Consider the following 27,782-nt stretch of genomic DNA (forward strand, 5'->3'; position numbering starts at 1 on the left):
TCCTTCATTGTACATCAGATCTGATTTGTGATGTTATGTAAGCAACGCAAACTTGAAACGCGCCTTACGAAGTCAGTAGAAGAAAACATGGGGCAGCAAAATCATGGACTTGATGAAAACCCGGACATGCTCCGCAATGCTGGTCTGGATCATTACTCTACCAGCGTATGCGGTAACCTATTATCACCCCAAGGCATCTTTTTAGAGAAAGTAGCATCCGATGTATTATTTAACTGATAAACATATTTCACAAGATATAAAACATCCTTAATTAGCTCCAATCAGAAGAGAAACAAAAATGATCTAATTCAAGAAAAGAAATCAGCAAATAAATTTTAGTGGAGATACATTCATCCGATCGGTGACCCCAGAAGCTAAGACACATTCAATTACCTCCCTCTCATACTTCACATTTCCAACCCAAGAAACATCTGCCATGTCCCTAGCAAGTAGGAGTGTCGATTGCATTATTCGAAGAAGACAAAATCAAAGCAGAGACTCAATTGACACACAGAAAGTCCAAGTACAAACAGCTCTAGCCTGTATCAGGAAAGGACAATTCTGGCTCATAGGTTGACAAGATACACAAAAAATTAAATTGGTGCTGGTGCCACAACTGGGTTTTGTTAGCCACCTTAAATGTGGAAAGCTTGTCGGACCATCACGTGAATGAAGCTGGCTTCCAATCTTTTCCTTCCTGACTGCATTCATGCCTCGCTGCTGGCACTTCCTGTTGCTTTAATCTATTGGCCTCAAGCCTCCTTAGTGCGGATGAACTTAGCTTCTCCCCACCTGTTCCTCCAGATACGAGATCAACAACTTCAACCTATAAAAGATCCAGCTGTGCATTAGTTGATCAGCAATCAAGCTATTCAGCTTCATAATAAAAAGAAATAGAACAAAAGCCAGAGAAGCATCACTATTATCAGGATCATGGGGGCTCAGAGATGAACTTCATCAAAGGGAAACATGAGAAAAATAAGGGCTTTAAAGCCAGGAATTACACACCTTTAACTGTGGTAGACCTTTCTCAGCTCTCTTCCTGTTCACAGAGAGCCCACCACCCAAAGTCTCCTTGCTAGACATCAACATCACGATGATGATATAGCAATATACCAAACAAAAAATTTAAGCTCAGTTTACTATTAAGTTCCCAACAAAAAAGAACGTATACGATATAATCACACTGATTCTACAACTAGATAGACCATATGCATTCTCATTTAGTATTGACAAATGATGAATGTTTAAATACAACAATGAATTGCTAGTAAAAGAGATCGCTGTGATCAGTGTCGAATGTGCATTCAAGTTATACCTGACAATAATAGCATCCAACTTGTCATCCACAATAGATGGGCCATATGGATCCACAATAGGTTCCACTTGCACTACCAATTCTGGTTTAATAGTCTGCATTTATTTGAATAGAAGAGAGAGAGAGAGAGAGAGAGAGAGATAAAACACTGATAAGAAACATAGTTATTATGGGCATAAATAAAGATTGGTCATACTTTTTGTTGTTGGCACTGACAAATTAACTCATTCAAGTAACAAAGTGTTGGATCATACCCAGGAGAATACATCAATAACATGATTTGTTCCTATGTTCAAATTCACAACCATCCAACAAAGCCCATAAGCAAATAGCCAATTAATCAAATGGAAGAAAACTTACTATCTGAAGATATAGAATATATGACCTAGGAAACAAATTGTCCCATACAACTCCCAGAAAATGTATTTGGGAAACAGATTGTTTTGGTTTCCCCTAAATGAGCAAACTAAAAGTAATGTGCTTTTTCCCTTAAAAAAGGAATGTACTTCAAACATATAAGAAAACTACTCAAATATTAGGTAAAATATAGAAAAACTAATGCAAAATCATTACAGAATAGTTTCTCAATGTTTTCTAAAGTATTTCTCACAAAATTCCACCATGCTTAAGATAGCCATTCCCTATTTCCTACTTTTTGGAACTCTTCCTAGCTAATAATTCCCACTCCACAGGACAGATTGCTTCCAGGATCTACTTTTATTTAGTGGAAACTGCAGTAGGAATAACACATTCCACAAATGCAAAACATGATGCGCAGCATGACAAGTACTAAACTTGGATTACAGGTCCTACTTCTACAAAAACTTCCAACATTTCTATGGCAAGTAACTAATGACACTTGATTATTACATATTGACTTTGAGACAATACTGTAGTTTTGTCTCTGTGTTTCCAAGAACAGATTATAAGTTGAACGCTAACTGACAATCAATATCCATGATCCAGAACAAGTTGTATTACTTGCCAAAGATGCCTTGTTATGCTGATACATGCCAGTAAAACAGAAACTGGAGAATCCTTTGAGGGAAGTGAGCATACACAATCTGATGCCAAGAAAGGCTCTATAAATAGCACTTAGATAGAATGGATATGGTTATTTAAATCCACCAGTGTACTTGATAAAAGATGGCATATTTGTTAGATCGTTGAACAGGTAAGAAAAAGGCCAAAGAACCATCCTGAAGAAAGTAGTTGAACTATTAAACATTATTAAACCATCTTATCTTGCGGTCTTAGCCAATCCATAGTGAGAATCTGCACTATCATGACAGTCAGCAGTGGATTGCATGGGAATAGAGATCTTCTTCAAAACCTTCACAAAGACTCAGCATACTGGCAGATAGATAGTAATAATGAGCAGAACACTCAAAATGCATGGCATATATAAAATTAATTAACTAGGCCCATGGAAAAGATTATCGGTTGATTACTAAGGTCCCAGATCATGGTTGCTGCTATTTCGGGGTCATCATGGGAATTTTCTTTTTCTTTTTTTTTTTTTTTGAGGTGGGGAGTGCAAAAATTGCTTGCCAAAAAGGACAGAACAAATTTGTGCTGATGAATTTGCAATATAAAGCGAGGGATACCAGAAAACCATGATGCAAGCTGCAAAAGAATAACTCGAGGACGCTCTTGATGGCAAAGAACTCCCAGTTCAACACGACCCCATTATAGTAACCATTGGTTTAAGTTTTCATCTGTAAAAACTCATTCAGAGGAATAGCATGCAGCCTCTCATGGAATTTTCCTTTTTTTCCCTCAGAAGCAGATAATTATTATGTTAAAACTAATTAAAACAACACTTATTTGAAGTATTACAACAGCTTGAACTGTTTTGCTGTAAACTATTTTGATAGAGCGGAGGACTGTAGTTGGGTTGTAAACTATTTTGCTGCCTCATAAAGTAAATATAACTACTACAATGATCAAGGATCTTTTCCATGTTTCTCTAGGCAAGCATTCACCATGCCATAAATTGAAGTGGTGTATCTTTGGTTCACAAGATTACCATCTGAAAACAGCGGAAAACCATATGTTCCTTGAAATCTATCGTTTCTAACCAGTCCAGTCTAGTTATTTTCAGGAGATTTAGTGAGAAAATAATCTCTATGTTTGAAAAATTGACTATCTATTTCCAGAAGATGCACCGATAACGCTACAAGTTGTAAAAGGTCTGACGAATTCACCTTGATGTAATCCTCGACAGCCTTCATCCTCGTGTCAACTGGTTCGATCAGATGAGCTAGCTGCACCAAGAACATAAATTCCACTTCAACAGGACTCGACGAGGAAGAAAAGAAAGGAGAAAAGACGACGGATTGGAGAGCAAGTCACCTCTTTCTTGGCCAACATCGGACCTGCACAGACCCCGACCACGATGCGATCTCTCGCCAACTCTGCCGAAGCCTGGAGAGAAATTTGTCGAAATCGAACGGGAAAATTCTCATTACCAAGAATAATTTTGAAATTGTAGGAAAATTAAAAAGGGGCGACCTTGAGAAGGCGGCGGTGGCCATCGTGGAGGCGGTCGAAGGTCCCACCGAGCACGACCGACCCATAGGATCCAGGAGAGGCGGATCTGAACTCCGCCGGCCCGGCGACCGATTCATCGACGGGCATCCTATGAAGCGAATGGATTACGCGAGTTTTAGAGAAGAAAAAAAGGGTAATTGACTCTCTTTCCCACAAGGGGTAGGTGGGGCGAGGCGAGAGGGACTTGAGGCTCGATAACCTAGGGGAGGATAACGACGCCCGATCCGCAAATGAGAAATCGCCGGAGACAAGAAAACTAGCCAATCCGTCCACCGGCCGATTAGTTTGTCTAAATATGTTGGAGGCCATAAAAAATTTCGGAGAAGACTGGCAAGCCTTTATAACAGACAAAAGGGGATAATTTTCCCGGGAAATATGTTGCGAGGGACTGCTGTACCGTAAATCAGGGATCCATTGAAATAACCATAGCTTGCAATTTGCTTTTATTATATTTTATTAAATTTTTTATAATCAATTACGTAAAAAATTAAATTTATTTGGCAGTTTCCGATTCCACTGTGACGTTTAATTTAGTACGATAAAATTATCCAATTTCTAAATTCATCCAAATTGATCCAACCTAACCTATTTGCTTTGATAAAATTATCACGTGATATTATTTTTTGCATCATTCTCTTCTACCATATACATAACTCGTATGATATTATTTTATAATTCTATTGTATTATCTAAATAGAATTTATAGCTGACATTCAAATTAAATAAATTTGAAAGTTACATGATTCAATTGTATTAAATTAAAATTTTAAAAAAATTAAACCTCCATTCATTCAAAAGAAAAAAAAAGTTTAGAACTTTTTATAAGATTAATCAATTCTTTTACTAGTGCTTCTTAATCAAATTATGATAAAAAATTATTAAAACTAAAAAAATAACTATTAACCTCTAGATCTAACTAAAGTAAAAGGAGATCAGAAACTTAAAAGGGAATCTCCCTGTCTCCTCATAGTTTGTTGCGCCATCTCTCATTCTTCTTTTTTTCCCTCCTTTCTTGATAAAACTAGTATGTGACCCATGCTTCGCGGCGGAATTTAACTGAATCAAAAAATTAAAATATTTTATCAATATATAGATTTTTTATATAATATAATATATAGTATTTTCATTAACTAATGAATTTAAAACCATACTAATCTTTATCTTCAATAATCTCTTTATTTAAACTGAAAATATGATCATCAAAAAATTTCATAGAGTATTATTGAATTAAGAAGATATCCTAAAAAATGATGGAAAAAATAAGTGATAATATTTAAAATTAAATTATCTCCAATGTAATCTTTTTATTCTTATTCCATTATTTTGAATCCATGTTTTAAATAAAATCCAATGACATTCTTTTCGAATCAAAGTTAAAACAAAAATCCTGAGCATAAAATATATAATAGTCTCCATTGTAGTATACAAATATAAGAACAACATAAATGCATCAATGCTATAAAAAAGCATTCAATAAGGATAAAAATAAAATGAAATACTTGCAATAATCTTTTTTTATATGAATATGATATACAAAATCATTTTAGTTTAATTTTTTCAATATCAATCTAATCCTTAACCAATCCCTAGTTAAACCAATAATATATCCAAACTAGATTTGAAAAAAAAATAAATGAACTCAATATTTTAATCCAATCCTGGTTATGGATTTTTCAAGCCCAATTTGTAGGATAACATTAAACTGATCCTAGCTTAATATGTCTTGACTAGATCCAAGCTCTTAAACAGATTATTTATTATTAAATATTAAAATCAATCAGCAAATATAATCCATAATTTTAAATTTATTTTTTTAATTATTAATTTTTTAAACCAAATATGTGTGTGTGTGTGTGTTTTAATTTTATGCAACCAAAATGACCAATCTTATTTATATTGATCTTTGGATATTTTTTGGACCACAGATAATAAATTTAAACATTTCTATACATTTCAATATAGAATCCTAAATTTAATCTTAAAAACTAATTTTTTTTTTAATGAATTAGGGTCATCTAATTAATACAACTATTTTATTTTATTAATTTTTTAATATTTTTTATTCATATATAATAAATCAAGATATTTTACATATTTGCACATAAATTTTTAAATTTTATCTAAAATTATATTAAAATACAACACATAGATCTAAAAATATAATTGGCCAATCTTACATCTAATACTACAATGGGCCAGTGCTAGCAACATTTTTTTCTAAATATTCTATCTATTTCAAATCCTAATAAAATCCATTAAACGATATCCTATAAGATTTGAGATTTATTTAAAATTTAAAATTAAAATTTATTTAGATTTAAAATTTATCTCTCAAATTAGTACTTGATTATTAAGAGGATGAGAGGATTTGACCCTTAAATCTTTGAATAATATCCGATTGCTCCAAGCCTTCCACCAATTGAGACACCCGAGAATGAAAAAAGGAAAGGAAATACCCAACGCAAAACCCCAGCCATTATCTAAGCTTCCCTATTCAGCCGCTCCAAGCCTCCCACCTGGTCGGGACTCTCGAGGATAGAAAAAATAGGGGAAAACATAGGAAAAATCAATAAAAACAAAGGAAAGACGGAAAAAATTAAGGATAAGACCTTTTCCCAGTTAGATGATTATTTGTTTTCTTTTCGCTTCTTTTTCTTTTTATTCTATTGTCTTTTTTAGAGATCCATGAGAAAGGAGAGCATTTGAGAGAGATTATAGGGGTTTCTCAAGTTTTAATTGGATTTTTTTTTCAAATATATGGGATTTTGTGCAAGTTGTGGCGATGTGAATTAGTTCCTTGAGGTTTTGAGAGCTTAATCTTGGTAGAAGCATGATATTTTGATGGGTTGGGGATTTTTGATGGAAGAATTCTTCTTTTTTTTGGGTAAAGGAAAGGATTCTTCTTTGGCTACAAAATTTCTAATTTATGGGGTGATAACGATGAGGGGGGCTACTCGATAGCTATTCGGTTCTTGCCATGCTCAATATGGTCAAGGGCATTGATGCCTCATTTGTCCACATGTTCATGATCTTCACTTTCCACCACCCATGGACCCGATATGCTCCCCATCGAGGGGGGAGATGGGGAAGCTACGGAAAGAATCAGAGATATGTCCTCTCGCCATGCAATAGACGTAACCTAAAAAAAATGAAGGGAAGAAGGAAATTCAACCAAGTTGGGACTGGGGAGGTTACTGACATGTGGCGATCAATATTTAACATTTGGCAGTCTAGGAGAGCTACAAATTCAACTTTAATGTATTGTAAAGATGTTTTGACCCTTTGTAAGGCTTGTTGTAGTTTTAGAAAGTGATTTATTTCCATAATAAATTTTTAGGGGTCTTTCAATAAAAAAAATGGTAGTGATATTGGGCACCCATTATATTCTATAATTCGTTGTATAGCTGACAAAATTGAGGAAATTAGAAAAAAAAAATCATGGAACATCCAAATCTTGAGATTTTTTACATCTAAGAGAAAGAAACTGGCTAGGATTCGGGATGGATATAGGAGGAGATGAATGGTGATGTGGCCCCATATTTGGGTTCATCTCCCACGGTACCAAATCTGATCATCTATATAATATGTATTAATATCTCTAGAACTAACTACTACCTTAACCCATAAGCTATAATTCACATATATATTTAAATTGCTTGATAATATATTTACATCCTTTAAAATCTTATATCTAAATAGCCAACACAAAACCCAGGCAACTATCTAAGCTTTCCTATTCGAACAAACATCATATGGAGCGGGCACTATAAAAGATCATATGGGGTGGGCTTCATAATGTGTCATGTGTTCCTTAATACTAATCTCAAAGCATGAGTCTAAAAGTTAAAGACTTTTGCTATTAATGGAGTCATTAGTTCTATGATTAAAAAATTCTCTTTCTTCCTCATTTTCAGCATATAGCGATACATACTATATGATCATATAATATACAATAAATATATAATCAGATGATACATACTATTAATTTTTTTGATATACATCTAGTAACAATCTAATATACAGTTATAGCTAAATTGATACATAGTTAATCAAATTTAGTTTCATCAATATAGAGTATATAACTAATTAATATACATCTAATAAAATATTCATCCAACATCCTAATATACACCTCTAGATAAAGTAATACATAATTTTTAAAATACAGTATTTATCAATATACAGTATATCAGTAAATGATATACACTAGATGGCTTATTGATATATATTGGAAGCTTTTTTGATACATACCCAATAACAATCTAATATATACCTACAGATAAATTGATACGTAGTTTACCGAACTTAGTATTTATCAATACATAATATATGATCAATGGATATATACTTAGTAAAATATTCATCTGACGTCTCAATACATATCTGTAGATGAAATAATATATAGTTTTCATAAATTTTTAGATGCAAAGATCTTAGAAAAGAAAAAAAAATTGAAAAAGAAAAAAAGGGCCTCGAGATGTGTATTAAGTCATTACTAGATTTGTATCAAAAAAGCTTACGATATGTATCAATAAGCTATCTAGCGTGTATCATTTGTTCAGATACCACATACTGATAAATGCTATATTTTAAAAATTATATATTGCTTTATCTAAAGGTGTGTGTTGGGATATTGAATAAATATTTTATTAGATGTGTATCAACTAGTTATATATTGCGTATTGATGAATACTAAGTCGGTAAATCATGCATCAATTTAGCTGTAAGTGTATATTAAATCATTGCTAGATGTGTATCAAAAAAGCTTACAGTATGTATCATCTGGTTATATATTTAGTGTGTGTCATATGATCATGTAGTATGCATTCCTATGTGCTGAAAATGAGAAAAAAAGAGAATGCTTTAATTATGGGACTAATAACTCCATCAGTAGAAAAAATCTTTAACTTTTAGACTCATATTTTAAGATTAGAATTAAGGGACACAAGGCATATTGTAAAGCCCGCCCCATATGATTTTTTATAGGGCCCACCCTATATGATTTTTGTTCTTCCTATTCAGCCTCTCCCAGTCTCCACCCGATTGAGACTCCTGGGGAAGGAAAAGAATAGAGGAAAAATCGGAGAAAACCAAGGAAAAATCAAGGAAAGCAAAAGGAAAAATAAAAAAAATTGAAAGGCAAGACCTCTTCCCACATACATTGATCTTTTTGTCTTTTTTTTTCCAAGATCCATGGGGAAGGAGACAACCTGAGGGAGATCAGAAAGGTTTATTAGGTTATGATTGGGGTTTTTTCCTTAAGCATATGGGATTTTGTGCGAGTTAATTAGTCCCTTGAGCTTTTAAGAGCTTAATCTTGGTAGAAGCATGATATTTTGTGGGTTTTTTGTGGGATTTTTGATCTAAAGGATTCTTCTTTGGCTACAAAATTTTCAATTTGTCAAGTTCTATTCTCATGATAATAAAAAAAAGGACCCATTGGAGAATTCATACCTCGATACCTGAGGGAGAGAAAGAAAGTACCTGAGGGAGATCGGAAGAGAAAGCCGACGCCCGTGACGATGGAGAGGAAGGCGACAGCGGAGATCGATGGGAGGTGGCAGCATGGAGAGCAGAGAGAAGGTCGGCATCTCTCTTTTTTTGGAGATATATGGGAAAGAAAACACCTGAGGGAGAGGATGCTGATGGTGGAGACCAGCATGAGGTAAGAGAGGAAAAAAAGGAAAGTTCCGACATGTCACATACTTGGGGAGCTCTGAAAACTCCTTTCATATATTATATAGATAATCCATGAAATAAAAATTAACTCCTAAAATAATCAAGTGCCAACTCACCATCTTTGGACTATCTTTCGACGACCTCATCTTTATTGACCTCCACTCTAAACATGCTACTCGTGTCGGCCTCAGCTCCGTCCATAAATACTTGGCCCTCCTCCACCTCCTCAAGTCCCTCTCTATGATCACCACCACGCCGACCCCCTTCTCCATGCCCTCTCCATTGGCAGCCTCCTTGCCCTCCCTTTCGACCCATGAAAGGGTAGCAAATCTACGAGGGCCATCTGATTCATGATTCTTGGCATCCTAATCTCCTCCTCTAATGTCGCTACCGCCTTGGGTAATGATTGCTAAGATCCGATACGGATCGGTTGGAGATTGTAGAAGTCGAACCCTAAGGCCATCGGTGAAGTGGCGACAATGGCGCCATCAGGTCACTGAAATTGCTGCCTACCGCCACCTAGGAGAAGACCTTGAGCATATGGTGAAGTTGAACTCGTTCGGGCCAGCCCATAACCCTCAATCTCTTCTGTCCCTGCAGCCACCATCGTTGCCTCGTCGGGCTCTCCAGATATTCGTCGGCCCCTCAGAATCTATGCCGTGACCACTCTCTTTTGGTTTACCCAATCCATCTCAATCTCTTTCTATTTCAGTCGAGCTGGGTGAAGGAGGCGAAGAAGGCAACATCGAAGAGGTGAGAGAGGAAGAGGAGGAAGATGAGGAAGAGAAGAACCGAACTCTAGCCCTCCCTATTCCCCCCACCCCCAACCTCCCAAACAAAGTGCGATTTCCATGGGCTGAATCCGAGCAGGCTGAGGAACCAAGCTCGATCTCAGGTTGGGCCAATAATATATCCGAAGCTGGCTTGAAAGAAGAATGAACTATATATTTGAGTCCAAATTTGATCTGATTTTATTTGAGTTTAACCCGTAGCCCAATCCAAAGATGGCCGATCTGAGTCCATCTCCAATCTTCCCTGGCTACCAAACAATTAGGACACGTGCATGGCACGAGGAAGGATTGCGTGAAATCCCATGCACGGGCATCTCTCCCTCCGAACTGCGTGCATATCACGTGTCTGACGCCAGAGACTGAGCGCCGATTTCTTCAGGCGCCCTGATAGCAAAAGAATAGTGAGTCATGGAAAGGGCGGTGGGCTTGTGTCTCTCGTCAAGAGACGACGTGGCAGAAATCGAAGCCTTTCCACGCCTCCTCGTGGAACAACTGGGACGAGCGCCAGACTTTTAGGGTCTTCGCTCTGAACGCGATTCCAATTTCTTGGAGCAGTTTCGAGATCCCCCAGTTCTTGAAACTTCGGCGACTCTCTGATATTTTATAAGCTATAATTGAGGCGCTTCAACTGCTAATTTGTAAGTTTTGCTAATGGAAATCCAAAGCCCGTGAGTTTCCGGGAAAACCTTGCTATCCTTCTTGAAAAATTGAATGAATTATTAGGGGTTTTGCAGTTATCCGACGGTTTGCATATCTGGAGACGCTTCCACATCTGAATTTCTCGTGCTTTCTTTGCATATTTATAATCATCTCTCTCTGGAGATGCATGGTAACTAGAGAAGCAGCTTTGCTTGATTTCTAGATTGCATGGTTTGATGTTATAGAGTTTAGAACATTTCCTGACTCAGTGATTTGATAGTTGCCTAAGAAAAAGGGATGATGAGAAGAGTTCGAAGGAAAGGATGCGGTTTTTGGGGGATTGGATGGTTTGTGATATAGTCAACTTTGAACTGGGAAAAAGGGAAGCTCGGGTTTTGTCTGTTAGCAAAGGTCGCTTTTGGGATAATAGCAGATATGATGAGCACACAACTTTTTAATTTTAGAAAGCACTCCTGGCCTCCAGATGAGTATGTCAACAGGGCTACGTTGCAGCTGGTGAGCTTTGTTCTCTGGTCGTTTTGAAGTTTTAATTTTCACCAGCAGTATGTCATTCTGTTTCATTATTGTATGCTTGATTGATTCTATGAATGAGATGATTAGAGTATGAGTAGATCAAGAATTGGACCTATGGTGCGCATGATTTTATAAAATCAGCAGGATTTTATATTTTGTTGTTTTCCTTCTTTCTAGGGTACCACATCACTTTAATAATTCATACGACCTTTTCTTCACCAGTGAATCTAAATGTTGCATTTTGCTATTGATAGTATTTGTTCATTTAAATTTAATTGGGGGATCGAGATTTTCTCATGTAGACATCATAATCCCCTGGGTTCACCAGTTTGATAGCTTCATCAACATGAACCTTATGTAATTCTGTGTTTAAGCTTGCATTCTGAGACATGGTTAAACGTATTTACAGTTTGAATCGGCTTTCAGAATTCTGTTATTCCTTGTAAAGGGCAAGGTGGTAGCATGGATGCACTGGTTGAATTTGTTCCAATGACTGCTGCAATAACGCTGATTTTTTATGTTGGTACATTCTTGTAGTTGGACTTTGATGGTGGTGCTCCACCAGAACAGGCATGGAGGAGGAGACTCAATAGTCATGCTAATATACTAAAAGAATTTAGTGTGACATTTATGGAGGCAATCAAGATGGTATAACAATCTCTCTTAAATATCTAATTGATGCTACAATTTTTTACAGAAATATCGGTGCGCTTTGATGATAATTTTGAACTTTTTGACATATGTTTGAGGTATTAAATTTCAGATGCATCTTGGCATTCGTTTGTGGTCTTATGTTCGCAAAGAAGCTTCTCAAGGAAGGGTAGCTATCAGCTAATCATTTTCCCCAACATTTGACTACAGTGATTGATCATGTTTCTAATTTCATTTATTTATTTTTTTTCAGACTTCCATAGCTGAACTGATGAACCCTTTCTTTTCAATTTTTATATATGCAGAAAGCACCTATTGATCCATTCACACGAGAAAGATATAAGCCCTCAGCTTCTCTGGGAGTTCCCCTTGGAGGAATGGGGTATGTTCAATTTTGGATTAAAGGTGACAAGAGCACAGTATTGACAAGACTCCATTTTAAAAGTTGATCTCTATTTTGCAGAAGTGGTAGCATATCAAGGGGTTTCAGAGGGGAGTTTAAGAATTGGCAAATTATTCCTGGTTCATGTGAATGGTCACCTGTCATGGCAAATCAGTTCTCTGTAATGTTGATCTTTGGTTTGATTTCCAGTACTAATATTTTGTTGCGGGTCATCTCATTACATGTTTCGATGTTCTGTATGTTCAATGGGCATTTTAATAATCGGATTAATTTAACAATGATAACTATGATCATAACCGGAAAAACTTATGTCTTATTATTTGAGTTGGTTTTCTGATATCTTCTCTGTTGTTCGTTTCTATTAGAACACCGAATACTCCAGCAGTAGGCAAAATTTATCAACATAAGCATTCCATGGTCTAGCTGCTTGCTCTATTTAAAAATGGTGATGTGCTGGCTTTCTCTCTAACATTCATAAATGTAGGAAACAAAGTTAAGAGGATGATTAGGGACAGAGGTCTTAATATCTAGCTTTTATATGGAGAAGTCCACTTGATCCACCGATTATATAAAGTATGGATAGTGAAGTTCATGAAAGGAAATTTGCTTGTAATGGTTGTTTTTGATACTTGAATTTCATATTTAACTTTTGCCAACTCTTGAAAAATCTACTACCAAAACCTTCTGTATTTGATATATACAATATACCTGTAGTTACTATCAAAGAAAACTATTGAATTGGAAACTACTTGCACAACTCTTTTTTCTCCCACCTAGAGTTCTCCGTGGAGGAATCTGGTTTTAGACTCTTGCTTTTTTTGGTGGAGCTACTTCTAGCCATGATACAATTGTGACTGACATGACATATATATTTAGGTTTGTAGATCATAACTTCTCCGATGCTTTTCTCCCAATTCGGCAATTTATTGCTCTTCTGTGCTGCAGATTTTTATATCTCGAAATGGAGGAAACAAAAAGTACTCATCTGTCTTAGCCCCTGGTCAACATGAGGGGATTAAGTAAGAATATCATCCTTGTACTTTCTTTTAATCAGCTGCCGTTTGTTTATTTTGTGACTACATTTTTTAAAAAAATGTATTAGAATTAGACTTGAATTAATTTAATGTTGTGGAAGATTAGTCTTATTGTCACTACATGCTCAAACCATGCTATTTGTATTCAGTTAATGCTCTTCCTCTGCTTACTTTGAGGTACTGAAGCCTAATTTTCTCATTCCTAAAGTATATTAATGTCCACCTTAGCATCTATATGTTTGTCACTCTTACATTGTATGCTTGGATTTCTTTTCCTTCCTTTTCTCTTTTTCTTTTTCTTTTCTTTTTTGGTTGATTGTCCACTATCCTGAAACATACAACTTTGTGGACATTTTCTAGTGTTACATAGACTTCTTGCACTAGTGGCATGTATTGAGTATCACAAAGTGTTTGACAAGCTTCACCATCTAAAGGTCCAAACGCTATGACATTAAATATAAAAATAAAGAAATAAATACACATGTCGAAACATGTCAACTAGTAGACCCAGTTGACGATTGATACTTTCTGTTAAAAGTTCATAACTAGTGCCAGATAATATAAATGAGAATGCAAAAAGAATGTCTGACCTTTTGACCATAGACTAGGAGTGCACATAAACTTGAGGTTAATATGGTCTAGCATTCAAAATGTTCATGTACTAAAGTTCCATTTCCTGCATTGAAGTGTCAGTTGGGAGGACCCTTTTAAAAGCAGAGGCATGTGCTGACTGGTTTGAGCAGAGAACCCCATTATTAACATTTAGAAAATGTTGTCCTCTGTCATATCAGTCTGTGTGTCCCTTCCTCTTCATCCTATCTTTACTAGACTTAAGCAACACAATAATAACAATATGGTATCTCTGAACCATCACATTTGATAGGGCCGACATATGGATTTATTTCCATTGGAATAGCAAGAGAGGTGCATTGAACACTCAACCGACTGTCAGATTTAACTTCTTATGTACAATTTTTGTTTTATTGCATGGTATACATTTTCATGTTTGTCCTTTCACTTTTAGGAAATCTGGTGATCAGGGTATATCATCATGGGATTGGAACTTGAGTGGTCAGCATTCCACATACCATGCTTTATTTCCTAGAGCATGGACTATCTATGATGGTACTGTTAACTTATCTGTTTTCTAGTTGCTTGATTTTACCTTTACCGTAGCGTTCGCATATAGTTTCATGGACATGTTATCGTCATATCTAATCTATAGTAATTTTTCTAGTTTTCTTTTACTAGGTGAACCTGATCCAGATCTCAAAATTTCATGCCGTCAAATATCACCATTCATACCTCATAATTATCGGGAAAGCAGCCTTCCTGCATCAGTGTTTGTTTACACTGTATGTATTATTGACTTGATACTGTGGCTATGTATTCTCAACATGGCCATTCAGTACATTTGAACAGAAAATTCATCATTTTGTATACTTAAAAGAATTCATTTCACATTCTTATGGCCGACATTGGTGGAGAGTCTTTCTAAATGATATATCATTTTAGATAAATTTCCACTCATGTTGTAAATGATATCATAATATGGGGTTTGCTGAGAAGTTCTCGACCATGAAATTACCATTGTGTGTTGATTTGGTGATTCGGGGTAATCATGAAGTGAATTACTAAGTGTATGTTTATGTCATCTTATGTGAATAATCGAGCATACTTTCTTTTTTCCTAAGTCATGTCTGTATCGATTTACTGCTTCTCTTTGTAGCTAGTGAATTCTGGGAGAGAAAGAGCAAAAGTCAGCTTGCTCATGACCTGGGGGGTTGGTGATTTTTCCCTTTCCATCTATTCCCACATCATGTTACATACATCATTGTTATTTTTTAAATATATTATTTTTAATTTATATGTACTTCTAATTTTCACAGAATTCTATTGGTGGAATTTCTCATCAATCTGGAGGCCACATCAATGAGCCCTTTATGTGAGTGATGCCTAATGGCTTTCTTAGTTACTTCTCTTCACCAAGTGTCTTTTGCACTAATTATGTCTTTACTTCATTTTCCTATGCAGAGGAAGAGATGGAGTCTCTGGTGTGCTTTTACATCACAAGCAAGTTGTCAATCTTTGATTCCTTTGTTTTATCTTATTGCATTGCTTGTAGCCCTTGTGACTTCAGACCTTGCTTCATCTTGTCCACAACAGTTATTTTCCCCCTTTACGGAGATCTTCACTTTTCACCATTTCATGTTCTCATTTGTATGCTAGATGGTTGTATATCATATGGATAGATTCCTTCAGTTACACCCTTTCTTGTGTCATATTGCTGAGATCTGTTTTAATCCTAACTGAATCTGGCATAGTAGAAAGATTTCTTAATGTGATTGGAAAAATTGCAGGACTGCAAATGATAACCCGCATGTTACTTTTGCTATTGCTGCATGTGAAACTCAAAATGTCAGTGTGACTGTTCTTCCAAGTTTTGGGCTTTCTGGAGAAAGTTGTGTTACAGCTAGGCGCATGTGGGGTACTATGGTTCAGGTAAATGCTCCTGTGGTGTTTGATAATTTTTTTGAAAACTGACTCATGTGGTTGCTCTAGAATGTCTTTTCTGGCTACTTGAAGATCTCATATATTCTGGAAGAATGAAGTTTGCTGTATGCTCTAATTAATTTTCTAATTTGTTATCAGTATGTTGTGTGCATGCATGTGCGCGCGCGCGCGCATGTCAGTGTTTTTCTATTAGATTTTCGAGGACCAACAAAAATATCAAAATCTTCTAGATTTTGTTTATCTTATTTCTTGGCTTGTATTCTGTTGTCCTTTTTCCTTTTCATTTGCTGAGATTTGTTGCATACAGGTCACAAACAATTGTTGGTGCATATTATAGAATTTGACATATTTCCTGCATATGTAGGCATGATGTCATTTGCTTTATGATTATTTGAACTGATGTGCTTTTAATATCTCAAGGATGGATGTTTTGATTGGGAGAATTTCAATGCTGGTCCTTGTATGCCATCTTTGCCTGGAGAGACTCTTTGTGCAGCAGTTTCAGCTTCCACCTGGGTCGAACCTCATGGAAAATGCACTGTTGCATTTGCTTTGGCATGGTCATCTCCTAAAGTGAAGTTTCAGAAGGGACGTACTTATCTCAGGTACTTTGCTGTCATCCTTGTTCGATGTCTGACTATAATTAAATATACAAGTGATTATTATAGTTCAAACTTGTATTAGTTTTATTTCGTTGCTATGGCTGCAATGATTTACATTCTAACTTCCATGTCCTTGAAGTCGCTTTATATGTGCACACATTCACGCATGGATGAAAGTGAGGGATGCACTAGTCTTTAACATTGCCTTCTTTTTTTCTTTTTTTTGATACAAGCGGGTGCTCACACCGATTTAATGTGAGTACACTCCAAAAGATCCAAAAATAAAATATCCTATAGTGGACGTGGGCAAGTCTAACCCTGACGCTAGGTCTAATCATAAGTGTGCTGAGCCATATAGGAGGCAATCCAGTCAGCGGTGCTGTTCGTCTCTTGAAAGACATGCTGAATAGAGACCGCAGTGAAGTCACGAAGGCAGATCCGAATGTCTTGGATGAGCGGGTGCGCCTCCGACTATGTCGTGTCACTCCGAATCCAGCTTATCACGGTAGCGGAGTCTCCCTCGATAATGATTCTCTTCGCTCGCAGCTCTTGTCGGGCACAAACAATGCCAGTCCAGGCAGCATGGAGCTTAGTATCAGGGATAGACGGCTAAAAAAGATGTGATCCCCCTGCCGCTAGCAATCTAGCATCAGGTCCTCGGATGACGAAGCTAGCAACACCCCTTCCATCTCTCACACTGCCATCAAAGTTTACCTTGATATGCTCCAAAGGAGGGGGCCTCAAGAATTGAAGATAACTCTTCCAGTCGCTGTGAGAGCAGCATGGGGGCTCCAGAAATTGGAAGCATCAAGGTGTGGGCTGGCAGCGTCGAAACAGTTGTACTCATCGACCAAGCAGGAGGCCCTCTTCAACATGTGGTGGATAGGAACCACCTTAGTATCAAAGATCAGACTGTTCTTGGAGAGCCAGATTTGGTAGGCGAGATATGCCATCCTGCCCTCCTAAGCATAGGTAGATCTCTCAACACTACTCCGACGGATCATATCGAGGAAGTGGCCCAGCCAAGGACCACTGCTCACCTCCCACGATTGACCACCTACCCTCCAAATGATCCTCGCTCTCGGGCACCGTAGGAGGGCATGCTTCATTAACTCATCCTCCAACCCGCAAATTCGGCAGGCCACTGCAAGTTCCATGCCCTTGTCTCTGAGTAAAGTGTGGATTGGAAGTAGGTCTCAAGCAACCTTCAAGAGAAAGAGCCTCATCTTGAGGTGGGCAGCAAACCTCCAAATCTAGACCGCCTCAATCCTGGTTCTCACCGCAGGCCTGCAAGTCTTAGATAAGTCTCTCATGGGGGCTCTTGGGCAGCAAGAGTGGCCACACACTCTCAGATCATGGCTGTCGTGGATAGGAATCGGGATGCTAAAGATCCGATCGACGAGCGGGCCACCGAACAAATGGGTGATATCAAATACTCTCCACCCCATACCATTAGTAGTGATCAGATCACAGACACGAAGCTGGTCATCTATTTCTGTGTTGACGAAAGTCGGCCTTCGGATAAGGGGCAAACTGGATATCCATGCATCTTGACTCACATCCATCGACCTCTCATTTCCAATTAGCTATTTGATCTGGGCCAAGACTTCTGGGGCGTGGCATAAATCTCCTTCCAGATAAAAGAGCAGTCATGAGCAGGCCGGACCTCAGAGCTTTGACTCCATTTTTCATATTGAGCCTTCATCATCTTGCTCTACATATCCTCCTGACTATCAGAGATTGAATCCCAAGACCATCCTTCTCCACCGACTGGCAGACCACCTTCGAGGATAGCAAGTGGAGACCACGACCATCATGCCTGGAGCTCCATAAGAACTGTCGAAAGAGTCGCTCTTGCCACATGAGACAAGAGCTTGGCACAAACGTGTTCGTCAAGAGGTACACAGGCATGGAACATAGCACCGATCTCACAAGCGTTAGTCTACCCATCATGGAGAGAGTGTTGGTGTGCCAGCCCTTAAGACGATCCTGGATCTGCTGCTCCATAGGCCTGCAATCAGCCCTCCAAAGATGCTCATTAGTAAGAGGAATCCCTAGGTAGGTCAAGGCCCCGACCTACTCCTGGATCTGTAAAGTCTCCTGAATCGCTTGTTTCAATGGACTTTCATCTTGGGACTAAAGATGACTGTGGACTTTTGTAGATTCATAAGCTGTCTCGAAGTTCGACAGTAGGTCTTGACGATAGAAGCAAAATACCTTCCATTTCGGACTGAGGCGCGACCAATCAAAAAACAGTCATTTGCAAAGAGAAGGTGCGATAGAGGCTAAGCCCTAAGGATGGGCCAGTAGGGCTCCAGCTTCGACCCCTGAATCATCGTCCTCAATGCTCGGGACAAAACATCAGCACATAATATGAATAGATAAGAGAAAAGAGGGCAATCTTGGCATAGCCCAACTATGGAATGAAAGAACTTCGTCGGAGCACCATTGATCAGAATGGCAAAACTCATATGCTCCACACAATCCATGATCCAGCGAATCCACTTATCGTGGAAACTAAGCTCCTGAAGGGTCTGCCGTACGAAACGTCAGCTCATCTGATCATACGTCCGCTCCATGTCCAGCTTGATCGTCATATGACCCCGATGGCCAGGGGCATACTGCAGATTATGTATGAACTCGTGGGCCAGCAAGATATTGTTAGAGATGCACCGGCCACTGACAAAGGCTCTCTGCTCAGGATTAATCAGATGGGGGATAATCGGCTTCAGCCTCCCGACTAAAACTCTAGCACACACTTTGTAGAGAGGGTGCAAAGGCTGATCGGTCTGAAGTTTGTTGGAGTGGAAGCATTGGGGCATTTTAGGATGAAAGTAATCAATGTCTTCTTCTACTCCATCGGAATGTCTCTGGAATCGAAGACCATCTGCACAATCTCCACCACCTCACCACGGATGATGGACCAGTACCGATGGAAGAAAAAAGGGGGGGAAGCCATCCGGTTCAGGGGCCTTATCCTCTCTAAGAGACCAAAGGATGGCTCGAACCTCCTCGACAGACACAGGGTGAGCCAAGGTCTCATTCTCTTGATCGGAGATACGGATCATAGGCTGGGACTTGTAGAAGGGTGAATCCTCGTCCAAAGGCGCTATCCACCATGATCTAAAGAACTGAAAGATATGCTCCCTGACCTCCTCCCTATCATCCACTCATCTTCCATCGCTCTCCCTCAGCTGCTTGATGTGGTTGGCAGACCTCTGAATCAAGATGGACTGATGAAAAAATCTGGTATTTTTGTCATCCTTCCTGATCCACTGCACCCTGAATTTTTGCCTCTACAAAGTCTCTTATTGTCTTAGCAAAGAATGATGCTCTGAGAGCTTATGACGAAGCTCCCTCAAGGCTTCTGGAGACTCCCCTCCTGATTCTCTCTTTTTTGTAATTATGCAATGTCCACTTCCACCCTCTCAATCCATCTGAAGATGTCACCCACCTCAAGTCTGTTCCATCGGAGGAGTTTGCATTTGGCAAGCTCTAACCTTTGAAACATCCGATATCGAGCATCCCCATGGATTGGCATCTTTCAAACCTCTCTAATCAGATCCCACAACCTCGAATAGAGGGTCCAGAACTTCTCAAACTTGAATGGGCCCTAGGCAAGAGTGGATCATCAGTGGTGATGAGAATTAGACAGTGATCTGAAGTAATCCTCAGAAGGTACTATACCTGATGATTCGAAAAGCACTGGAGCTAGTCAGCAGTGGCAAGAGTTCGATTAATCCTCTCCCAAACCCTAGCAGTCCCCTCCCGGTTGTTGCACTAGGTAAATCTGGGTCCAGAGAAGCCAACATCAATCAAGCCCAAATTATCGATGAACTTCCTGAATTCTCTAGAATCAATACTGTCCGCATACCGCCTGCCATCCATCTTCTCGTGGTGCCCCACAATGCAGTTAAAGTTTCTAGCGATAAGGAGAGGCAGATCCTGCCACATCATTTTAGAAATTTTGGACCATAGCTTCCTCTGCTTACTGTACTCGGTGCTCACATACACCCCAGATAGAAGCCACGACCCTCCGATCGGCTCAAAGATGACCATGGCCACCTACTGCTCTCAACTATGGAAGGCATCCATCTTAACCGAAGCATGCCTCCACATCATCAGGATCCCTCCAGATAGGCCTCTGGACTCCACAGCGTAAGGCATCCATCCTAACCGAAGCATGCCTCCACATCATCAGGATCCCTCCAGATAGGCCTCTAGACTCCACAGCGTAAGTACTCCACGTTCTCGAAATCCGCTGTTTGGTCCAAACAAGACTTGCCCCTGAGAGCTGGGTCTCGAGCAGAACACACATTCGGACCATACCGTTGAATTAATCTATCGAAGGTCGATCAGAAGGAGGATTTTTCCATCTTTTGAGTGTTCCATATCAGCATCTACATCAAAATCTAGTGGGGAAGAGTGTTTGCACCAGGACCCCCCTCAGTCTGAGAAGTCTCCGATCCAGAGACCGCTAAGTCCATTGCAGGCCAGCTCGTTCTTTCCCCCTGAATGGCCTGTCTCAATCAGACAACAGCCTCCTTGTGGTCATAGACCAGGCTTCCCCTTGCCAGATCCATGTGCACTGGAATGTCTTCCATGGAGAGTGTCGGGTCATGCTCCATGTGGAGAGTGTCGGGTCATGCTCCATCAAGGGCCCAGGCCCCTGATCTGAATGCCCCTCAACTGGAGCCCTCAGGTCATACACCACCACCTCCGGCTGGACCAAGGCTCTGTCCTCCTTTCCCAAGATAGTGGTTGAGAAAACAAAGCTCCTAGAGCCTCTAGTGCCTAGAAAGACCAGAGCCTTGCCTTTCGCCTTGCCAGACGTGATAGGGCCTTTCTTAAGCCTCATAGGCTCGAAATTCCGCCCACTAGGTTTTGTAGAGACCCAGCCAGCATCAAAATTAGAGGGCCGAGCTCTCTTAGGCTAGGAAGGGCCCGCTCCAAGGCTTCCCACCCGTGCACCTCCAATGGGCCCCGATTGGCCCTCATCCACATCATGGCCCAGCATGCCAAAATGGTTCGTGGGCCTAGTCGTGCACAGGCTAAGGCCTGGGAAGGCTGCAGTCCCGTCCACATCAGTTGTTGGATCAAGCTTGGAATGGATGGACAATCGCCGCCGTGCGATCTTAGAGGGTTTGATCCAACCCTCCATTTCCTTCTCCGAGTCCACCCAGCCCGATTCCATTTGAGTCGCCTATGGATCGGGCTCAGATGGCCGGGATGACTCAGCTTTCTTCTTCCTTGGGTCATCCGACTTCTTTGGCCCGGGTTGCCATCGATGAACCACCACTATCCATGGCCCCAAGCGTGGGCCAATCGATGCTGCACTCAGCTCCACTTCGATCGATGCACCCATCTTCGGGCCCGACTCTGTCAAAGTGACCCCTTCCCCACTAGCCTGGCACACCTCCATCGGCCCGTGCAGCTGGTCGCAGTGGAGGCAGAGGCCATCAAGGCTTTCATATACAAATCGTTGCTAGAAGGGCCCCTTCAGTCCCATGATTAGAGCTCCCGATCGCAGCAGCCGGAAGAGATCAATCTTGATGCAAGCCTGGGCGAACCTGACTCTCCTTTCCGCTGTACATTCGTCCATTGAGGAGAACTCACTGGCCAGATACAAGAGTCTCCGCAACGTTGCCTCGCCCCAAAACTCCATTGGGAGTTTCAACAGTCGGATCCACTCAAACGTCGCATTGATCGCCCCCTCCGATGGGAAGAAACCAGGACGCCAGGGCTCCACCGCCACCACCTTCTTGGCCACCGTCCATGGCCGGTTAAGGACCCGATCACGCTCCACGGTCTCCTTGAACTTAAAGAGATAGAAACCCCTCCGAAGCCTATGCCTTATGACCTCTCCTTTCAGCCCTGCATGCAGTCGGAACTCCCTCGCTATTGCCTCCGTCGCCACCCTCCGGCCAAAACACCTAGCCACCATAGCCGAAGCTGCCCAGCTCGACGCTTCCTCCCTCAGCTCCTCCTCTGGGAACTGGACCATCTTTGGGAACCATTTGATGAGGTCCTCCACCTCCTCCGGTGACAGCTCTGACGAGATTCATACCGAGTAACCATCCACCGCCCTTCTCCAGCTCAAATCTCGCATAACACCCATCCTCGAGGCCCCCCAATGATTCGCAGGGGAGTCGGCCATTTACCTCCGGCGACCACGAACGCTCCGGCCGGCTAGATCGCTGGCGATCAAGGGAAGACTAGCCGCAGCGGTAATCTCAAAGCACAATAGAAAAATTCAAACGTGGAAATGATTATTGAATTTCAATCCATCTGACATGCTAATAAATATTCAATTTTGAAGGCTTTATTATGTTCTTGCTTTTTTGTACTGCAGGAGATGCACAAAGTTTTATGGAACTTCTGAAAGATCAGCTGTCAATTTGGTGCATGATGCATTGACAAGTACGTATATCCATGGTCATAGTTTTCTTATATCAATGCCTTGCAACTTCCTTATCATGGTGAAAATTCAAAATCACTCATATGCTGACATGCTGTAATCAGATCTTCTCTTTTGCTTTTGGTAAATTATAAGATTTTTTGCAGTCTTTTGAATGCAGTTTGTTGAACTACACTAAACCATTTGATAACACAAATCTGATACAATTTTCATTAACTACATAGAGTATAAGTGGTGGGAGGAGGAGATTGAGAAATGGCAGAGTCCCATCCTGAAGGATGAAAGGCTTCCAGAATGGTAATTTTGACTCTTCTAGACCTGATAATATATGCTCCCAAAAAAGTGTAGATGTACTAGTATGCATAAAAGGAGGTTTCCATGACCTAATAATGGGCCTCCACGACTCAACTCGGATCTTCACAAATTCTTCTTAGCAAATCTTTTTTTTTTTTTTTTGTGAGAAAACTTCTCCACAAATTATTGTGATTCACAGAAACGTGCATTGTTTGAGTGACCGCTTTTCTTTTACAGTTTAAAATTTGCACTTTGGTCTTCAATATTTTTCCCTGATGTGATACCTGAATATATTCCTCCAACGATTGCAGGTACAAATTCACTCTATTTAATGAACTGTACTTTCTGGTTGCTGGGGGAACAGTTTGGATAGGTAATTTTTTTAGCATGATTGTTTACTTTTTGGCATTTTACTGAATCCTGTTTGTGTTTTTCTTTCTTTTATAGTGTTCTCTGATGTGATACCTGGCATTTTTGGCATTCATGCTTGTTATTTGCTTTTTGGACCATCCCAGTTAATGTAAGCCTTGAGGTTTAATTATTTGTCACTTCTGAAGCAAGAACATGTCAAGTCTTTAAAATCTTGATGTCATCTTAATTGGCCTTTGTTCCACACTTTCATCACCATTTATCTTCCTCAGATAACTGTCTGAGTAGTTTCTTCAAGTAGCCGAGTAGCCTGGTCACTTTCTTTATTGCAGATGGTGGTTCCATTGCCGAAGAGAATACCAATCAGAACAATTCCACAATGATAATGAACAAGGATGCAAGAATTATGTCCACAGAAAATAGCAGCATGGACCTGGTAGCTGAGGATAGTGCTGCATGTACTGGGATGGAAAATGCTGATGCTAATGGGGTTCCAAGATCTTTAATTTCGCAGGACAACTCTTATGATGTTGGGAAATTTTTGTATCTTGAGGGAGTAGAATATGTCATGTGGTGTACATATGATGTCCACTTCTATGCCTCTTATGCACTTCTGTGTCTCTTTCCCAAAATTGAATTGAGCATTCAGCGAGATTTCGCCAGGGCTGTCTTGTTTGAGGACAGAAGAAAAGTGAAGTTCCTAGCAAGCGGTACATGGGGAATCCGTAAAGTCAAGGGAGCTGTTCCTCATGATCTAGGAATGCATGATCCTTGGCATGAAATGAATGCTTATAATATTCATGACACTAGTAGATGGAAGGACCTTAATTCTAAATTTGTCCTTCAAGTTTACAGGGATTTCGCAGCAACTGGTGACATGTCCTTTGGGAGGGATGTCTGGCCAGCAGTTTGTGCTGCGATGGAGTACATGGAGCAGTTTGATCGTGATGGTGATGGTCTTATTGAGAACGATGGGTTCCCAGATCAAACATATGATACTTGGACAACTCATGGTGTCAGTGCTTACTGTGGGTGCCTCTGGCTAGCATCTCTCCAAGCCACAGCAGCAATGGCTTATCATCTTGGAGACACTACCTCTGCTGAAAAATTCCATATTAAATTTTTGAAAGCTAAACCTGTGTTTGAAGCAAAACTGTGGAATGGATCATATTTTAATTATGACAGTGGGATGAGCAGAAACAGCCGATCCATACAGGCAGATCAACTGGCAGGCCAATGGTACACTGCTTCCTCGGGATTGCCCTCGCTGTTTGATGACACAAAAATTAGAAGCACTCTTCAGAAGATATATGATTTCAATGTGATGAAGGTCAGAGGAGGGCGTATAGGAGCAGTCAATGGAATGTATCCTAATGGAAGGGTCAATGACTATTGCATGCAATCACGTGAAATATGGACTGGGGTAACATACAGTGTTGCAGCCACCATGCTTCTTGCTGGAATGGAGCATCAGGCATTTACTACTGCACAAGGCATTTTTACGGCAGGTTGGTCAGAAGAAGGATTCGGGTACGTTGTTATCATCTAATTCCTTTGCATCCTTTGCCCTTATGGCCCATTCTCGAGTCATTAGTCATCTTTAATTTGTTTGATTAAAATTAGTTTTCTTTCATTCATTAGGTTTTATTACAGTCTATTCAGGTTAATCTCAAAAAGTTGCTATGGCATTTGCATCGGGGTTTTTCTTTAAGTTATATATAAAAAAAGAAAAGCTAACATATATTATCAATTTTTTGGGTAAAATAACTGTCTTAGTTAGGCTTTAGCTTATCATGATCAGATATAAGGAACCATTTAGTCATGTGGCACTTGTTCTGCATGCCAGCAATGATGTTGGCTTGTCCACCCATCATATTTTTTGCCATTTTATATGACCGGTGTTGTTTATGTCAGATGCATGCGAGAGGAAGCATGATGTCTATGATCCTGATGAAAACTTTCTGTTAATCATGTTAACCCATGCTTTGAATTTTGGCCCGTGCACTTCTCTTGTTTCTCTAGCTTTAAGAGAGCGAAAACTCAACTGAGGTCATATTTTGCAATGATGGGAATATTGATTAATCTATGGATAATGTAAACAGGTGTAAAGTAGGCCATCCATGGCATGGAGATTTTGTTTGTATTTGTGAAAATTATAGAGACAGATCACTCTTCTTCCTTTCATCTGGACTCTAATCAATTACAAGGAGTCCAGACTGAAGTTCACAACCAAGCCCAAAGGAAGGGGTTAAAAAAAAGGAACACTTGCAGTCCAGCTGCCAAGCCTTCCCATAGGTTTCTGTCTTCCTTTAGGTGGCTTTCTTGTTTCCTCTTTTGTATTAACTCTGTTTAACTCCAAGATTGTGTTAACGAGATAGTCAACAGATCGATGCCCCATATTTTGTTCTCCCATTTTCTAAGTGCATTCATGGAGGTTTTTTTGCCTTTTTGTTTTTTTTGGGTACATGTAGGTACGGGTTCCAGACCCCAGAAGCATGGACAGTTGATGGACACTACCGATCCCTTGTGTACATGCGTCCACTGGCTATTTGGGCCATGCAATGGGCCTTGTCACCACCGAAAGCAATTCTTGAGTCTCCTAAATTTAGTACAGACAGAATCTACACATCCCCGCTTTATGCAAGAACGCTAGATGATGACGGTTTGAGGAAGAGGACATCTAAAAGCAGGTGTTTTCCTAGAACTGTTTTTCACTGTGCCAATTAAGAACATTGGTTGTGGAGATCTGCTAGCCAATGATTTAGAGGAATTGCTGCCATTATTCTTGGTAGCATTTAGGCAGTGCATTCAGGACCTATTCATCGTAGCCAAGATATTTTAAATGTGAGACAGTTACATGGTATTGCTGCTCCACAGCTCCAGGATGGTAACTTGACTTCTTAGAGCCCTAATTGGATTCTAGCTTTTGCTTCCATGAGAATCAGAATAGGCAGCCCATAATTTAGTACTAGGCTGGAAGATTTTCATCAAAGTAAAACCTGTAATTAGTTAAGGGTGATCAAGAGTCCTCTGGGAAATATTGTAATTTATCTTACAGAATGTTTAGTTTGTCCAGAATAATTAGATCGTCTTTTGATATAAATTATAACATTATTTACTGTGTTGATGCAGTAGCATGGGTGTAATTTTTCATGATACATGGCAGTATCTAAACCAGTCGACCATTCTCTATAAATTTTGGTTTTGATTCATGGGATAGATATGAACAGTCTTTTGTTTAAATAACTCACAAAAAAAAAAAAAAGAAGAACAAAAAAGAAACAAAGGAGAAAAAAATAAAAAAACAAAAACCACCAACTAAATTTCCGACACATTTCTTATGCTTATATCCATTTTGAATGGGAGGGGGAAAAATAATCGAAGGTGGACTCTGTATGTTTATCCAATATGGAGGAAGCAATGTGCTTGTCCTTTTCAGCAAGAATGCTCGTAAACTCTTGCCAAGCATTCCATGTGGTTACCCTTTTTTGGAGAAATTTCTTTGGACCTCCAGGACTTCTGTTTCAATCAGATCTTTTGCCATACAAAAATTAGCTTCTAGTCTGTGCTCTGCAAAGACTTGTCCGAAGCGGTAGATGTTGCCGAGCTAACTCAGATATACGTAAAACAGACAAATTGATGTATTTTGTTATTATGCATGCGTGTATGCGGGCATGCATAATATATATGTACACACCATGAGTTGAAAGGACAACAGTCTAGCTTAGTGCTGTTCTTTTTTAAGAGAAAAAAAATAATTGACTTGATAAAATAGCAAAATGAGGAAGCAGCTTATTGTTGGACCTCCCAGGGAAGAGAGGACCTTTGGAAATTCTAATGATGAGATCAGTGCCAACGAATGCCTCTTGATATGTGGCCTATATATAAATATAAAAACTGCTATATTGACTGTAGGACAAGGGTAGGAGCAAACCTCGTTGCATGCCAAACTTGCTAGCCCGTCTCTTGGCCGTGCAATTAAA

At 39.6% G+C, this 27,782-nt stretch overlaps 2 protein-coding genes across 7 annotated transcripts; one reads left to right on the forward strand and one right to left on the reverse strand.

The window, feature by feature from the left end:
* Positions 1-284: 284 nt before the first annotated feature.
* On the reverse strand, positions 285-4,234 carry LOC105055736 (phosphopantetheine adenylyltransferase 1). Its single transcript, XM_010937694.4, has 6 exons — positions 3,833-4,234; positions 3,674-3,745; positions 3,526-3,585; positions 1,319-1,413; positions 1,009-1,078; positions 285-826 (listed from the first exon to the last, which is right to left on the reverse strand). The coding sequence occupies exons 1-6, from the start codon at positions 4,178-4,180 to the stop codon at positions 662-664; spliced, it is 810 nt and encodes a 269-aa protein (XP_010935996.1). The 5' UTR covers positions 4,181-4,234; the 3' UTR covers positions 285-661.
* A 6,466-nt stretch (positions 4,235-10,700) lies between these two features.
* LOC105055735 (uncharacterized) lies at positions 10,701-26,924 on the forward strand. Of its 6 annotated transcripts, none has more exons than XM_073246755.1 (20): positions 10,701-10,979; positions 11,076-11,170; positions 11,261-11,496; positions 12,052-12,162; positions 12,278-12,334; positions 12,471-12,547; positions 12,629-12,728; positions 13,514-13,587; positions 14,627-14,727; positions 14,854-14,957; positions 15,332-15,385; positions 15,492-15,547; positions 15,637-15,675; positions 15,963-16,104; positions 16,537-16,721; positions 23,071-23,138; positions 23,361-23,433; positions 23,742-23,803; positions 24,132-25,329; positions 25,902-26,061. In XM_073246755.1, exons 3-20 carry the CDS (start codon positions 11,416-11,418, stop codon positions 25,993-25,995), a joined length of 2,676 nt encoding a protein of 891 aa, XP_073102856.1. In that variant the 5' UTR covers positions 10,701-10,979; positions 11,076-11,170; positions 11,261-11,415; the 3' UTR covers positions 25,996-26,061. The 6 variants fall into 6 exon arrangements, with proteins under 6 accessions (XP_073102856.1, XP_029123583.1, XP_010935992.1 ...); XM_029267750.2 differs by lacking the exon at positions 25,902-26,061 and adding an exon at positions 25,714-25,895; XM_010937690.2 differs by lacking the exon at positions 25,902-26,061 and adding an exon at positions 26,271-26,924 and having other exon boundaries at positions 10,704-10,979; positions 11,065-11,170.
* The last annotated feature ends 858 nt before the right edge of the window (positions 26,925-27,782 follow it).

This window comes from Elaeis guineensis, chromosome 12 (assembly GCF_000442705.2).
Source record: "Elaeis guineensis isolate ETL-2024a chromosome 12, EG11, whole genome shotgun sequence".
In the NCBI taxonomy this organism is placed as follows: Eukaryota; Viridiplantae; Streptophyta; class Magnoliopsida; order Arecales; family Arecaceae; genus Elaeis; species Elaeis guineensis.